The sequence below is a fragment of the Danio rerio genome, chromosome 11, assembly GCF_049306965.1.
Source record: "Danio rerio strain Tuebingen ecotype United States chromosome 11, GRCz12tu, whole genome shotgun sequence".
NCBI lineage: Eukaryota > Metazoa > Chordata > Actinopteri > Cypriniformes > Danionidae > Danio > Danio rerio.
In genome coordinates, this window is record NC_133186.1 from 10,148,989 (window position 1) to 10,165,000 (window position 16,012).

Below are 16,012 nucleotides of genomic sequence, written 5' to 3' on the forward strand. Positions count from 1 at the left end.
TATATATATATATATATATATATATATATATATATATATATATATATATATATATATATATATTTAAAACAATAATTATTAGCCCCCCTGAATTATTAGCGCCCCTGTTTATTTTTTTCCCAAATTTCTGTTTAATGGAGGGAAGATTGTTTCAGCACATTTCTAAAAGTTTTAATAACTTATTTCTTATTTCTGATTTATTTTATCTTTGTTATGATGACAGTAAATAATAGTTTACTTGATAATTTTTAAGACACTTCTATACAGCTTAAAGTGACATTTAAAGACTAGGTTAATCAGGTTAATAAGGCAGGTCAGGGTAATTAGGCAAATTATTGTATAACAATGGTTTGCTCTGTAAATTATTGCAAAAAAAATAGCTTAAAGGGGCAAATAATTTTGTCCCAAAAATGTTTTTCAAAAATTCAATAACTGCTTTTATTCTAGCTGAAATAAAACAAATAAGACTTTCTCCAGAAGAAAAAATATTATCAGACATACCGTGAAGAAAAAATAAATAAATAAATAAATAAGTATATATATATATATATATATATATATATATATATATATATATATATATATATATATATATATATATATATATATATATATATGACAAAAAATATATAACATTAAATAAAATTAAACTAAAATAAATTAAACAACACCCCAAACAGCCAGTCCTCACAGCTAGCACTGGGATGGCAAAATAATGGACGAGGACAGATCCTGTAGAGCTGTTAAACGCTTGTTAAGATTAATAAACACCCTCAAATGAAGCATCTCCCCAGACACATTGCTTCCTGAATAGGGTCAGACATCATACATGCATCTTTAAAGACCCTGTGGCGAGGCTTACGCTCAAGCAAGCATATGACTGAGGAGAACAAGAGAGAAAGACGTGATAAAGGACACAGCGCTAAAGGCAAAACCGCGGAGAGACAACAAGAGAGGTGGAGGTTGGCGAAAGCAAAAGACTAATGAAACCGAAACATCAAGGGTATTTGTTTCAAGGGAGAAGAAAATTAATAAGCATGAAAAATAATAATCCTCAACGCTGGGCCACATGGAATGATTAAAGCAAAACAACAAACCCATTATTACAAGGTGAGCAATGCGGCGAAGTCTTGACAAAGAAGTAAACAACCGAACTAACCGGCATGCAAACGCACGCACACATACATACACACATCAACCAGTGCAGCATTCAGCCAACCACGCACATATTGACTAACAAGTGCTGATGACTCAAATCGCAACCAATTTAGATCTAGTTAACAATGCTACTGTAACTCAAGTGTGTCATTCGGTAGCAGAGCACAACACTTCTTTAACCCTACTATTAACCTAGGGGTCAATTTGAACCTGTTGAATGTTTAAGCAAATACATGCTTGACATTTTTGTTTGCTTCAAATTTAATGACTTTTCCTAATTAAACGTGTATGACTCCGTAAACATGAAATTAGCATGGCCATTTTTTTTTTTTTCAATGTCATGTAATCATTTTGTAACCAGATCCTAGTGGTAATTTAGTAAGAGTTTATGGTGATTTGCCAATTTGACAACCGGTAATCTGGATGTATAAAAGGCAAGGAGTGGGAGAGGGGGATTGGATTATTTCTAGAGCTGTGGACGATACTACAGCCATCCGAATATTGCAGTGAAATGACTGTAAACGTAGTAACTAAAATCATTTTGACTAAGGTATGTATTCAAAAACTTAAAGAGTACTGTCGAGGATACTAACTTTGCCATCTGGAGAAACATAAACAACAAACATTTAAACAGACAATTTAAACAGACAATTAAAACGAACTGAAACCAAATGGCAACTCCATATTTTACAATTTCCAGATTCGAAAAGCTCTCGGGTAAATACATTTCTTATAAACATATTTTTGTCACTTGTTAGCAGACCACCATAATCCAACTGCTTGGGTCCAAACGAGCTGTGCGTTTCATGGAGAAATAAAAACAAAACAGATTTTCGTCACATTTGAAAACGGAACATCGATGACCCATGTCTCCAAACAATTCTTCTTCTTCTTCTTCCACTTGTTTTAATTATGTTTAGCAAAACAACGGGGCGTCTCTCTGAACACTCATAAATTTATTCATTTTCTTTCCGGCTTAGTCCCTTTATTAATCTGGGATCACCACAGCGGAAGAACCGCCAACTTATCCAGCACGTTTTTACGCAGTGGATGCCCTTCCAGATACAACCCATCTCCAGGAAACATCCACACACATCAGTTCACACTCATACAGTACGAAAAATTTAGCCTTCCTAATTCACCTGTACCTCTCTGAACACTGTAACAGGTAAAAGAGTCTTCGAAGCAATATCTTACTAATGAAGTTGCAACTCATTCACAATAGAGCACACTGGTTTGAACCAAGCCTTTCTCATGATTTAATGAACAGATATGCTGAAAACCCGTCATTCTACCAGCTGGCACAGACATTCAATCTCCATGCTGGAATTTACACAATAATCTCAACGCTGTGACATAGCTTCAAAATTTATTTTCCAACCTGAAGAACGAATTTGCTCTAAACAACGCAAAAATAACCAATTTTCACTTTTTTTTTTTTGCGAAATATATGTGTCCTAATAGTGTTTTTAGCAATGTGGGCCATATATAAATATGACTGTCAGCATCTCAAAAAATGTGTTTTGGTGTTTCATGACTCTTGAAGAAGTCAAACATGGCATCAATTACGCAAGCCTCGTAGTAAAAAAAAAAAAAAAAATAAAAATTACATTTTGGTAGTTTAAATTACTAGCATCAAATTTACCCCAAAAGATAAAAAGGGTTACCAGAATTGTAGGTTAATAGGAGGGTTAACCAAAAAACAATGAATATGATACAGGTTCACCTGTTAAAAAAATATCAGAGGTCGCCAATTACCAGGTCGCAGGCCGGTACCGGTTCATGAAAGAGTTGCTACCGGGTTGCAAGAATGCAAAATCAGTCTATGTGATCCTGCTTTATTATAAGTTTCCCCTTTAATAACCAATATCCATATTTGTGCCCATCACACACTGAATGCGGTACAGTGCAACAATGCACCCTTTCCAGGTTACAAATTGTAAAAAATGCAGTGGCCCATTATTTGACTAAAAAGAGGGAGTATATACTCCGGTCTTACGCTCTTTACACTGGCTGCCTGTACTTTTTAGAGTTTAGAATTGTACTTTTTGTTTTTAAATCTCTAAACGGTATGACTCTTTTTTTACCTCTGTGAGCTACTAACTTTGTACCAGCCTACCAGATCATTTTGATTCTGCAAATAAGATCTGCTGCATACCCATAAATAGTGACTTAAATGTAAATGTAGGTTTTGGAACGCTTTACCACCTTCAGTAAGGCTATCAACTTCCATCAGCATCTTTAAGTCTAGATAAAATACTTTTTTGTTTTCAAAGGCAATTGGCTGTTAGGAGGTGTGATTGTTATTTTTAAGCTGTTTGTTATTGCTGGTCTCCGCTGATTTTATTAGCTGAAAAGCACACTGGGTAATGAAAGTTGTTGAAATCGTGCTACATAAATCAAATTTTCAGTGTTGCTTGCAAGGATTTTTTTATTTTTATTTTTATTTTTTTTACCTCTAGCAAATTTGCTTTTATTTGCACGTTTGCATTGACTTTGTATATAACTTACTTAATTCCGCATTTGGTGTGAACCCTTATTTCTAAACATTGTTTTCTTTTAGGTTACAGACACCAGCGCCTTCATTAGGCATCTGTTCGCGTTGCTTAGCAATGTTTAGAAAACTATGTAAATGCAGTGGTTGGACTCAAGATTCTGTGCTACACAATACGATTCAGCTAATACAGTGGGAAACACACACTTATCAAAAGCATCTCGTACTGTTCAGAGCCCACATTGAATATTTTAGTGACTTGTATTATTGTTTTTTAGTATGATGTTGCATGTATTATTTATGTAAATGTTTTTTTTTTTTTCCAAGTAAATCAAAGTCCTGTTCTAAATCATAAATTGTTGATGACCACACAATTATGTGGGCTACATATGAGAATATTCCAAATCCATACATGTCACAAGTCTACATGCGTTTCAAATACTTTACATGTAATTTTAACATGTGATTGCAAAATTGTCCTGCTCGAGCGTGTTTTTTAGTATGGGTATGTCACTATTTTTGGTTCAACATGTTTGTTATTGGCTGAAATTGAAGAATAGATCCTAAAGAGGATGGGTCATATCAGTCCAAGAACATGATAGAGGTTTTCAGTTAAAACAACCTCTTATGCCAACTGTTACACAATAAAAAGTGTTGTCAGTGTACCCCTATGAATTTATCTATAAAAGTATCAACTAAAAAGATATGTGGCATTTCTCAAAACTAAGGTAATACTGGCAATGTTACTGCAGCAGCTTTTTTTTCAACAGCTCAATTAAACAGATGAATATTTTGAAGTTGTAAAATGATGCTTTTTGTTATTACAATAGTTTCACCTCAGGGGTGCATAGATAATTAACCAATAATTTAAAAAACCCTTCGGCAGTTTTTGCTTATATAGAGCATTTTTATTCTAAAACACTTTACAGCATATGGACATAAAAGTTTTAGACCAGCAGTCACCAACCCTGTTCCTGTAGAGGTACCTTCCAGCAGATTTCAGTTGCAACCCTGAACAAACACACCTGTCTATAATTATCAAGTGCTGCTTTAGGTCCTACTTAATTGGTTCAGGTGTGTTTGATTAGGGTTGGAGCTGAATTGTGCAGGAAGGTAGTTCTCCAGCAACAGGGTTGGTGATCCATAATTTAGACATTTAAAACATTCAGAAATAGCAGCCAGCAACACACCCTCTTGGCCAGGACAGTACCAAATTAAGCCAATCAATACTGCACAAGCCACAATGAAACTTTACATGTGCAATTATATTAAAATGGCATGTCTAACACCAAATTTGGAACATTTTCAACATGAATTCCAAACATTTCACAAGTTATTGCAAAATTCTGGAGCTTGTTATTCATTCAGAATGGGTAAGTCACTATTTTTGGTTAAACACAGTGGTCATTGTCTCAATTTGAAGGATGGTTTATAAAGAGGATTGGGACACCATATCTGCCCAAAAAATATGATGGTGGTGCTCAGTAAAAACAACCCCTTATGCCAGCTGATTAGCTGTCGGAGAGCAGTTTTATTCAGGGGGGCATGACAAGAGCGACTCGCTCCATAAATCTACAACAGTTCTGATAATGACACTCAGACTGTGTGGAGCGTTATAATCCATTAGGCCCTCTCACCATTACAGCACCTTTCCCTAAAGGCTGCTCCGCAGCTTAGGCGAACCCCAGACAACCATGAGGAAAACATAGCAACAATAAATTAAGGGTTGTGGCATGCGGGCACATGCTTAAACCCCCTAATGGATTTGTGTGCCATCGCTAGGAAAGGAAAAAATAAATAAAAAAATCGCTAATCATCAGTAGTGGATTTGTTATAAAAAGCTAAGGGTGACTGAGGGAAGATGGCTGCTAGCTGAATCATTAGCGAGGAACGATCACACTGGGCCTCATTTACTAACGGAGAGAGATATACTGTGATGATCCTGGTGCAAATAACTGATGCTAATTTCAGAATTCATGCATATTTTTATGAAATGCAGACTAACGGCACATACAGCACCAGCACGTTAGCATCTGCCAGAATGCTAATACTTCAGAATGGTGAGTTATACTGTACAGATGTTAAGAGCTTAACAAAAAAACACAATAAAACCGTTTGCAGGATTAGCAGCAGATGCTAATGTTTCTTTAACAAGGCTATTTGAACAATCTGAACTGTGCATTGATCAATAGCTCTTATTTAATTGACCAGTTATCACTATAAAAGAACAAATTATTACTGAAGATTAACCCTGCATGACAACACTCACAAACAAGATGTGCATAAGAAATAAACTAGCGTTCAGGTTTTTTGACAACACTGAAAATCAGCTGGTAAGACTTTGTTTTAAATAACAATTCACCCTATCAACAACCATTAACTAAATATATTAGCTCTATAAAGTACTAATTAGCTGATTATTAATAGTAATGCAGTAGTTGGGTTTAGGTATTAAGTATAATAAGGGTCGTAGAATTAGATCATTTATAATAACTTATAACAATAAGTATAATATGATAACTTCTAATAAGGTAATGTCTTAATTATGGGCATGCAATTAAGCCAGTAGCTAGATAATAGTGTGAATTTTTATTTTTACTTTTACTTTTTAACTGAAATTAGACAACGTGGGGTAACAATTTAAGTCACAATTCAAGCTATTAAAGTCCACATGAACTGAAAGCTGCACCTGCTTTTTTATTTATTTTTAATTTTTTTGGATGCAATTCCAATAGAAATGACATATTAAATGAGTAAACAGTGGGTGTGGCTTGTTTTTTTTTTTTCTAGCTCCGAGCTGATTGGATGTAGTAAAGTAGGCATTTCATTCAAAAAGATTAGGAAAAGGGTTTAGTGAGAGTTAATACAACCTAACAGGCACTATCTCCACACCATTCCTGTTTGTTGCAAAATGGAGGGGTGTGTTTATGTATGTTAACCACACCTAACACCTACGATATATGTAATCTGACTATTTTACTGAAAAAAATTTTTAAAAATTCAGTGCATTTTCAGATTTCAATTAAAGATCAAAAGGGAAACCTTTCTTATGCCGAGTTCAGACTGCATGACTTTAAAAGTAGTCGTGTCACAGATGTTTTCACACTGCATGACTACCTGGGCTAGCGTTTCGTCGCTGCTTTGTTTACACTGCAAGATGGTTCGGCGACATGGACATTCACATTGCATGACTTTACTATTGGGAGAATCGCCGACAACTTCGTCCAAACTACGTCTCACAGCCAAAAACAGGTAGTATATCTTTTGTTATTAACTACATAATGAGAAAGAAGCCTTTAATGGGGTAGAACATGTACATGTTTGCTCACCTGGGTTTAAAGGGAATTAACCATTTCTCCTCAACTTAAGTTGATAATAAACTAATTTCTTTCTGTATGAAACGTCAAACAGACACTGGTGCTCCTGAGTCCTGTCAAACCTCCACTAGTTTTTCCTCCATTTCGTGGGTCCAAATAAACCGAAAAAGAGCGCTTTTAACTTCTCCCCCAGCCTCCCGCTGGCCTGCAGCAGGTATACACACCCGCACACACAAGTGAAAGCTGCTCTCTCATTGGCTGTAGGCGATCGCTGATGTTATTTTCAGTCAAAACTCAATTCACACGGCATGAATTGAATCGCCGACAGCTCCAGATATTTAGCACGCCAAATATCTCACAGGCATCGGCGACTCATCGGCGATTCTCTCAGATCGCGTCTTTGATCGTTCATACTGTGTGATTGTCACTCACGTGCACGAGCAGCGATTTGCCTGTGATTTCAGGCATTTGTCGGCGATTTCTCAAAACCTGTCGGCGAGCCAAAATCAGGGCTAAAATCACGCAGTCTGAACTAGGCATTACCGACATGCACAGATGAATTGTTCACCACTAAACAAGCAATGTTAGCTCACAAATTCATACGGTTAATATTAATTTCATGAGGTTTTTAACAAACTCTTAACTAAGACTATTAGCACAATAAACTACTAATCAGCTGCTTATTAATAGTTAATTAGGTAGTAGATGGGTTTGATTAGGAAAGTAGAATAAGATCATACTTTATAGGTACCAATAAACAGCTACTCAGGGCTCGCAAATCTGGTAGCTCAACGTCCTGGGGCTATTATTATTTTTTTTTTTAACCAGGCTACCAAAATCTATCTACTCACTGCCCGGTGGGCCGGTGGGAGGAAAATATATATTTCAATGCTTTTACATTCTCCCACAAAGTGCATAATTATGTATGTGCTGTGCTGCTGATACTGCAGCAATAAATCCACCTGTTCATAATAAAGAAGAAAAGCCACAATATTATCAGCTCCTTCCAAAGTAACGCATTGTTTCTGTCAGTTTATTCGCTTGTTCTGTGCTGAATGTGAAGCACTGAAGCACACAAACACTCGGCACTCACTCAGAGATCGCACCGACATAAGATTCAGATACAGCATATGTGCTCTGTAACATAGTGGAATGTATTTATAGCTGCAAAAAATAACCTGAAAACATGTTTACTTCATTTTTTTTTTTTTTGAAAATGAAAAATAATTAAATAAAAAAAAAGGTAAATAATACAATTTTGGTTATTTAAAAATGTATAACCTATATTATATAGCCTATGACAAAAGCCATTATATATATATATATATATATATATATATATATATATATATATATATATATATATATATATATATATATATATATATATATATATATATATATATATATATTGTTATTAAGTAAATGTATGCTTTTGTTTTATTTAATAAATATTGTATTTTCTATGAGGGCTACTTAATTGTATATGCCTGCCCGAGGGCTACTAGGAATTTAGATATTTTGCAAGCCCTGCAGTTAATATCTTAATAATAGACAGGTAATATGCCAGTAAATTATGACAAAACCAAAATGTTTTGCCCAATGTGACATTAGTGTTTGTATATATATATATATATATATATATATATATATATATATATAGGGGATTGTTAGCAACACGTTAACTCAGCTAAAGACTATCTTAGATAAGGCAAGATAAATATTAAAAAGAGTTAAAAAATTAAATATAAAAAAATAAAATTTTAAATATTAAAAGAGTTTAAAAAATGATTTACATACAAAATTACACAAGTATTGTTCTCAATGTTAAACAAATCTATAAAATGCAGTGCAGTCTTCATTTTTTATTAATTACTTAAATCACATAAGCACTGAAACATTCACTGTGTAGGGGTATGTAGAAGTTTGATCAGACTGAATACAAAGAAATCTGTTTAGAATATATTCAACAAACACACAAAATAATGGCTGCTTGTAATCATACATTTGCTCATGAAATAGATTTGCTATTTTAGTAAAACTGCTTTAAGAAAAAAAAGAAGCATTTGTACATACAGTGCTCAGCATATATAAATACACCTCTCACACATCTATCTTTTAAAATTCCAATTTTAATAGGAAGCTCTACAATGTTGTATTTGTGCATATACATTAGATTAGTCAGTACTGAAGCCAAATCTGGAGCTAGTCTAACAAAATAACTTGCGATAACGGTCCAGAAACTAATACACCTAAATGTATTTGTTATAGAAAAATATGAAATACACCTTTTTAAAAAGAGGAAGAATCAAGAGAAGTAAAAAAAAAAAAGGAAAAAATTAAGTTGAAATTTTGTAGGTTGCAATTTATTTGCAATATTTTGCTTGAATTTAATGGTATTATCTTTCAATTTTTAAATATGTTTGATCATTAAAATATTATTTTAATAAATCTGTTTTGTTTAAATACACTAAAATTGCCTATATGCACTGAAAAAAAAGAAAAAAAAATCTTTTTCAAAATGTGGTGTACTCAATTATGCCGAGCACTGTAAATTATTATTAAAAAACACAGTACATGAGTACATTTATATCAGTCTCCATCATCCTTTATCTGAAAATAATCACTGTGTCAATCACTGAAGAATATGCATAATGTATAATAAAAAAAAATGACTGCATTAAACATTATGATAAATTAGCACAACGACCTCGCAGACAAATAATGATGAAACAATCGGAGAAAAGCAGCCCTCGCGAAAGATACTTCACCGAAACAAATCTGTACTCTAACTCAATTATTACAGAACTAAAATAGCACTTAACCATTCTCTGATAGCAGATGTTTCATATCTAGACAACTGGCAAACGCTCCAAAGCTTATTAATAAATCCAACACCATTTGCTTCAGGCAATCTCAATCATTAAGTAAAAATACCCAGTTTTATCTCCATCCACATCTGTTGTCTAGAGAAATTATACCTGACACATAAAGAGGGAGAGGAATAACAATAGGGAAAAAAGTCAGAGATAGAGAGACACACACACAGGCTGTAGAGGTTGTTGCTTTGTGATTTAAACTAGAAGGTCATAAAGCTTTTGATAGTTCTGGTATTTACAATCTCCCCTAAATCACATACAACTACCGCAAACTTTTCTATAATACGTTTTCATGCATGCAAGCCGCTCTGGAGAAAACATTGCCACTTCACACATTTTATGCTTATGAGCTTAAGGCTATTCACAGCTAACTAAATCATCTTTCACCACCGGATGAAAACTGTACCTTGGTGGAGCAAAACAAAGCTGGAACAAGCCATTCAGAAGATATGGAACACAGATCAAGTACCCGGAAGGTAAGCGCAAAAAAACCCCAAAAAAACAAAGTACTTACCGAGCACACCAAGTCGATAGTTGACGGTTATGACGATGACATTGCCGTAACTGGCTAAGATGCTTCCGTCGAACATATTTCCTGTTCCTTCCATGTACGATCCACCGTGAACGAAAACCATCACTGGTTTGGGGCTCCCGCTTTCACGAATGTCTGGAAAAAGGAGGATAGAGGAGATTAAATGACAAACTACTGTAGAGTGACTGCAAATGCATTTCAGTGCTGAGGGCTCCCGTTTTGCTTAAATTGGCCACATTTGGCTTTGTTTACGAGATCAGTTTTAGAAATTAGCTCATTAATTTCCTAGGCAATGTGAATGTCATGTTCCTGGTGATCGCAAAAAAATTAAAATAAATTAATAAATAAATGTGTGACTCAATCATTTTATTGTTTTTTTATTTTCCTCGAGGGCCTGTCAGTGATTAAAACGTGGGAATTTAACTGAGCATTTTACGCTCTGAAGCAATGTTTTGAATTAATGTTTTGAAATGTGATAAAGAAAGGTACAGTATACTGTAGTTCTCAAAGAAATGAACATGTACTCACCCTCATCTTGATGTAAAAAGGGCTGGTTTCTTTTGTTGAATACAAAAGCAGATATTTTGAAGAATGTTGGTAACAAAACAATTGATGGTTCCCCATTGACACGTACATGCCTTGTTTCCACTGAGTGGTATGGTTTAGCATAGTATAGTACTATTGGGTTTTGTTTCCAACAGCATCCTCACCAATTAACATATTCTTGTTTAAAAAAAGAAATAAGTCAATGTTCAATGTTTAAAGAGAGAAGAAATGCAATTTGTACATTTTACATTCATACATGTGATCCCTTAAACAACAACGGAGGGCTCACAATAGATTCTGTTTTTACTTCTTGGGATTAGGCTGTTTATAAAAAGATGATAACTAGGTTTGGTTAAGCTCAAGTCAATATCTGTCATAATGTCATTATATTAGTCAACCCAAGCTAATTATTGATATTTACACCTATATACATTTTTGGAGATCGTGAAGACATCCCAGGAGGTACGTTTTTTTGCAGCTTTTGTTTTCGCAAATGTACCAGAGGCCGCAGTGTACGCTCTTTCAGATCTCAAATTTCTCTCGCAAGTGTCATTTGCACCTGCTGTTCTCGTGTAAATCTACCAGAGGACGCTGCCTACTGACTGAACGACCAATCTACCCACCCACCCCCTTCCCTAAACCCAACTGATAGTTTTTAAAATCACCAACTGACCCAATAACCCCCTTTCCTAAACCCAAGTGACAGTGTTTTCAAAAGCAATCCAAAAAAAAGAAAAGCCCTCGCCTGATTTTTACATTTTCAAATCATACTACGTTCTCACCCGGTTATTTACTTGTTTATTTTGTTTTTTGATTTTTGTTTTACCTGCTTTCTGGAACTGTTATTCGCTGGACACCCTGTCCTCGGGTTCAACTTCTCTATGTGTCCTAAGTCTGACGACGTACATGGCGAGCTGCTGGGCAAACTGGTAAAAGCGGAAAAGCCGTCCACACGGAGTTAAATCAGTCAGCTGGCAGCACGAAAGCCATTTTGAAAGACGAAATGCAGCCTTACGTAGCTCTGGCTACAAAATGTGTCCTCCACAGAAATGTATACGGTGGTACGTTTTCACAATGAAACGGTGTCAATATTGGTACAGTCCTTTATTGTTGGTCCCATGGGTTGTTGCTCACTTGGGACAATTCTCTGCAAACCAATCAATGTTCTGCATTAAGTCTAGCCACTCTTTAAAATACTGTCCTATGTACCCTCACTATGTTGGTACTTCTTACAGTGGAAATGTAAATAAATGTGCACTCTACTGTACTCAGTGAAAACAAGCCAATAGTGTGACAAAAATAGCTAGAGAAGTCAACGTGGAACATCAACATCTGATAACCGACATCCTTTAAAATATCTACTTTTGTGTTTAACAGAAGAAAGCAAGCCATTTTGGAACAAAACTGAGGGTGAATAAACGATAACAGAAGTAAATCATTGTTTGGTGGACTACTTCTTTAAACTGAAGGTACTTTGTCTACCCTTTTCAAATGGGATTCGTCTTCAGAGTCGTCTCATCTTCTTAGAAGCGATTTGCCTTTTAGCAGCGGACATGGCACACTCTTTAAATTTCCAGATATTGCTTAAGCAGAAGTAATGGTCTCTGTCCAAAAAAGGGAGGCATTTTCAAAACACAAATAAGATGCAGATGATAACTTTGGTCTTGCATGAGGGAGAGAGCCATTTCATCATGGTTGCAAAGCTCTCAAATAAATCCCAGTTATTTTATTGGGCGTGCAAAGACCTGCTTCCGGGAGGTCTCATAACAAGCGGGAAAAAGAAGGAGCAATCTTTTTGTAAAACAATTTTCTTGGGATGTGAACACCTCTTTTTTTTTCAGTCCACATCATTTCTTAATCATTTTATTTTCTCATCTCAATTATCCAGCTTTTCTCATCTCTTTAATAAAGATCTAAGTCTTATTCCTTTACAGTAGTTATTATACCAAATGATTTTCATCTCCTCTCCATTCTGTCTCCTTCCCTCTTCCTAAACACGTATGAACAGTTTTTGTTGATCAGATAACGTAATGTCTTGGCTCATCTAGTCTCACAAGGCCTCATCTTGATCCACGTCTACTGTCATTTCTGATCTGCACACAATACAGTAGTTCTTCTATTTTTTTGGTCTCATCATAAATCCTTTTAACTATTTCTGTCCCATTTATGTAGTTTTCCTCTTTCCAAATGTTCAAAGTGAGATTCTAACAGCATCCCTTCTCTTCTTGGAAAGTGGGATTTGGAAAAGTAATGGCTCAGTCAATGTCGTGGAGCATGTCATCTCATCTTCCACTTCGTCTTTTTTTCCAAATCCTTAAATCGAGATTTATTTATTGTGTTGTTTTTATTCAGGTAACCATTTTTTTTTTCTTGTCCCATCTGCCGTTTTCTCTTCTTACCTTTACATTTCCACATTCATATTCCAAGATTCATATATAGTCTGTTGTTGATGTTGATTTTTATTCTTGTCCCATTTTGTCCCGGTTGTTGTTGATTTTGTTTTCCTTAAGTCAAATGTTATTTGCTTACAACTGTTTTTTTTTTCCTTCTTCTTTTTCAAGAAATGTATTGTTCCTCTTGCAAAATATCCTATTAATAAAAATCTATATTGAATTTTTTTCATGATCAGGCCAAATAATGTCTCTCTTGCTTTGTACACTAAGACACACATTCATAACCTTTGGTTTTTTAGTAACCATGCATCTTCAGATTCAAATTGAGTCCATATTTCTCTTATCGTCTCACCTTGTCTCACTTTCTCTTACAATCATTATTCATTTACTTTTTTGTGCAAAATGTTTGGTCTCACCGCTTCAAGTTGTTTTCTGCAAAATCTTCTTCGTTTTCCACAGAATACATCAAGTCAGATTTGAATTCAGTGGTTCTTCTTTATTATAGTGTCTCTTATATCCAGTATTTTCTGTTCCAGCCAGTCTCTTTTACTGAGTTAAAATTTGTTGAACAACAGTTTTATTTTTTTTATTTTCTTTCTCCACACTGCATGACAATCTGGGCTAGCAGTGGCTGCTGTGTTCACAGTACTATGGATCGGCGACAGGAGTCCACTATATGATTATTATAGGAGGAATTGCTGTCAAATCTGTTGAATCTTGCAGCATCCGAGTTCTTGCATGAGACTGAAGATTGAACTCCTCTGTGGTAGGCAACAACGCAGGCAAAACATTACAGAACTAAGTGCTTCAGTCAAACTTTTTGCAAACTTTCATCCATTTCCTGCATCCGAAAAGACAGAGAAGGAGCCTTTCTCAAAACTGAAGCCATGATGTTGTAGTCTTAAAGTCCTCTGTAATCTCCCCGCTGTCCTTTATCTTTCTCTCTCATTGGATGAAGGCCATCATGTGTTACACTAATGTGTTTTATTTTAAAAATTGGGGTTTTGGAATAAAATTGATCGATGTCCACACTAATGTTTCATCTAGCATTTGTGAAAAGATCTCCTTCCACTTACATACCCATGAAAATGTATGTCACATGACCATACAGGCACTTTAGGCATGTGTGTTCAAGTATAAACAGGATTATGTGCATTGGGTTACTAGTCAACACACTAAAACATTTATTTTTTGCTGCTTGTTCAAACTACTTAATCTGAAAGTAACATTTTTTTTTTTGACTAATTGATTCATGCTCAATTCATTTAAATTTGAGGAAAAACCTATTAAGTCAACTTAATTGATTTGTGTTGGAGGCTGTGTTTGACTTGCGACGTGTCTGAAAAGCGAGGAGGGATCCAGTGGTGAGGGGTGAGAAGAGTGCGCGATTTACAACCAGGAGGGAGACCCACGATTTCCGGGACATTATCACTTATTTGCGGGCACCCGGGAGACTCTATGTATTTACAGGAGACTCCCGGAACTTCCAGGAGACTTGGGATGTCTGAATATCTTGTTTAACAACTATAGTGAGATGCGATCCAGCGGTACATCTTTGACAAACCATGCGACGTGCACTGCTCACTGGAGCACAGACGAGCGCATGACAGTGTGTGTGACTGTATGTGTGTGGTCACGTGATGTGTGTTTTCATCGGACGGAGGGCTGTTCAGAAATGCTAGGCTAAACACGGTGTAGATGTGGATAATTTTCGTTCTAAAACGCCAAGACGTATTAGTGTAAACGGAGATATAAGTGTTTATTCTTCGCTAGCGGGTTTGCGACGGGGGTGGGGCGGAGGATCAGCGATGCAGTCTCAGCATTGTGTTGTCTTTCGGCCCAACCCAAATTCCATTAAGACATTTTGTAAATTTTCTACCATAAATATATTAAAACTGACATTTATTATTATTATAAATATGATCTATAATCCAAAATTCAATATTCAATATTGTAATTAGGACAAAACTTTATTTAATATTATATTAATTCAATATTTAGATTTTAGCCTCAGGTGTCAGGTATTCAAATAGCTGTATGTTTGCCAAAAAAAGCTTAAATATTCCAGACTATTTCAGATTATGTATCTCAATTAAAAAAAATTAATTAATTAATTAATTAATTTCCCATATTTTGTCCTCTTTATCTTTACCATAGCTTCTCATCTCTTAGGTTTTATTATTATTATTATTATTTATTTATTTATTTTTTTTTTTAAATCCAAAACTGGGATTTGATAACAACAGGTGTCTCATCTAGTCCCATCTCATTTCAAGTTAAAGTCTCTTCTTCCAACCAGTTGTACATCTTTGTGTGTAAAAAAATAAATAAAAAAACTGCTTTATTAAGCTCTAACTGTCCTAGATTTCCACAAATGACTGATGAGCCACAGACAACTGTAAACTAGCCCAATGAGTCTATCCGCATCAATGACAGGAAGTCATGCTTTAGAGAAATGAATACTCCACTGATCCCTGCTGTCTTCATTCAGACTGACAGGAGTCGTCTTCATCAGCAGCCCAGGGTTCACTGGTGTATGCACACACCAGTCTGTTTGTATTCTCCTCAGTCTTTTGTAAATGTCATATGTCAAATGTCAAAGATAAGCCTGGTGTATACTGTAGCCTTTCTGTAAATATTGCACCTAAATGACAACATGAACAGAGGTTTTCCATCGCTGTTGAAATCTATTT

The 16,012-nt window shown here is 35.2% G+C and overlaps 1 protein-coding gene across 30 annotated transcripts in view; it reads right to left on the bottom strand.

Annotated features, from left to right (window-relative positions):
* nlgn1 (neuroligin 1) overlaps positions 1-16,012 on the bottom strand; it is a 771,338-nt gene that overhangs the window by 242,023 nt on the left and 513,303 nt on the right. For all 30 annotated transcript variants that reach the window (XR_012386624.1, XR_012386625.1, XR_012386623.1 and 27 more), the window contains 1 exon segment: positions 10,363-10,515. Coding sequence is in view for 26 of the 30 variants with exons in the window: in XM_068224073.2 (XP_068080174.1) it covers positions 10,363-10,515 (153 nt within the window). In the remaining 4 variants the exon portion in view is untranslated.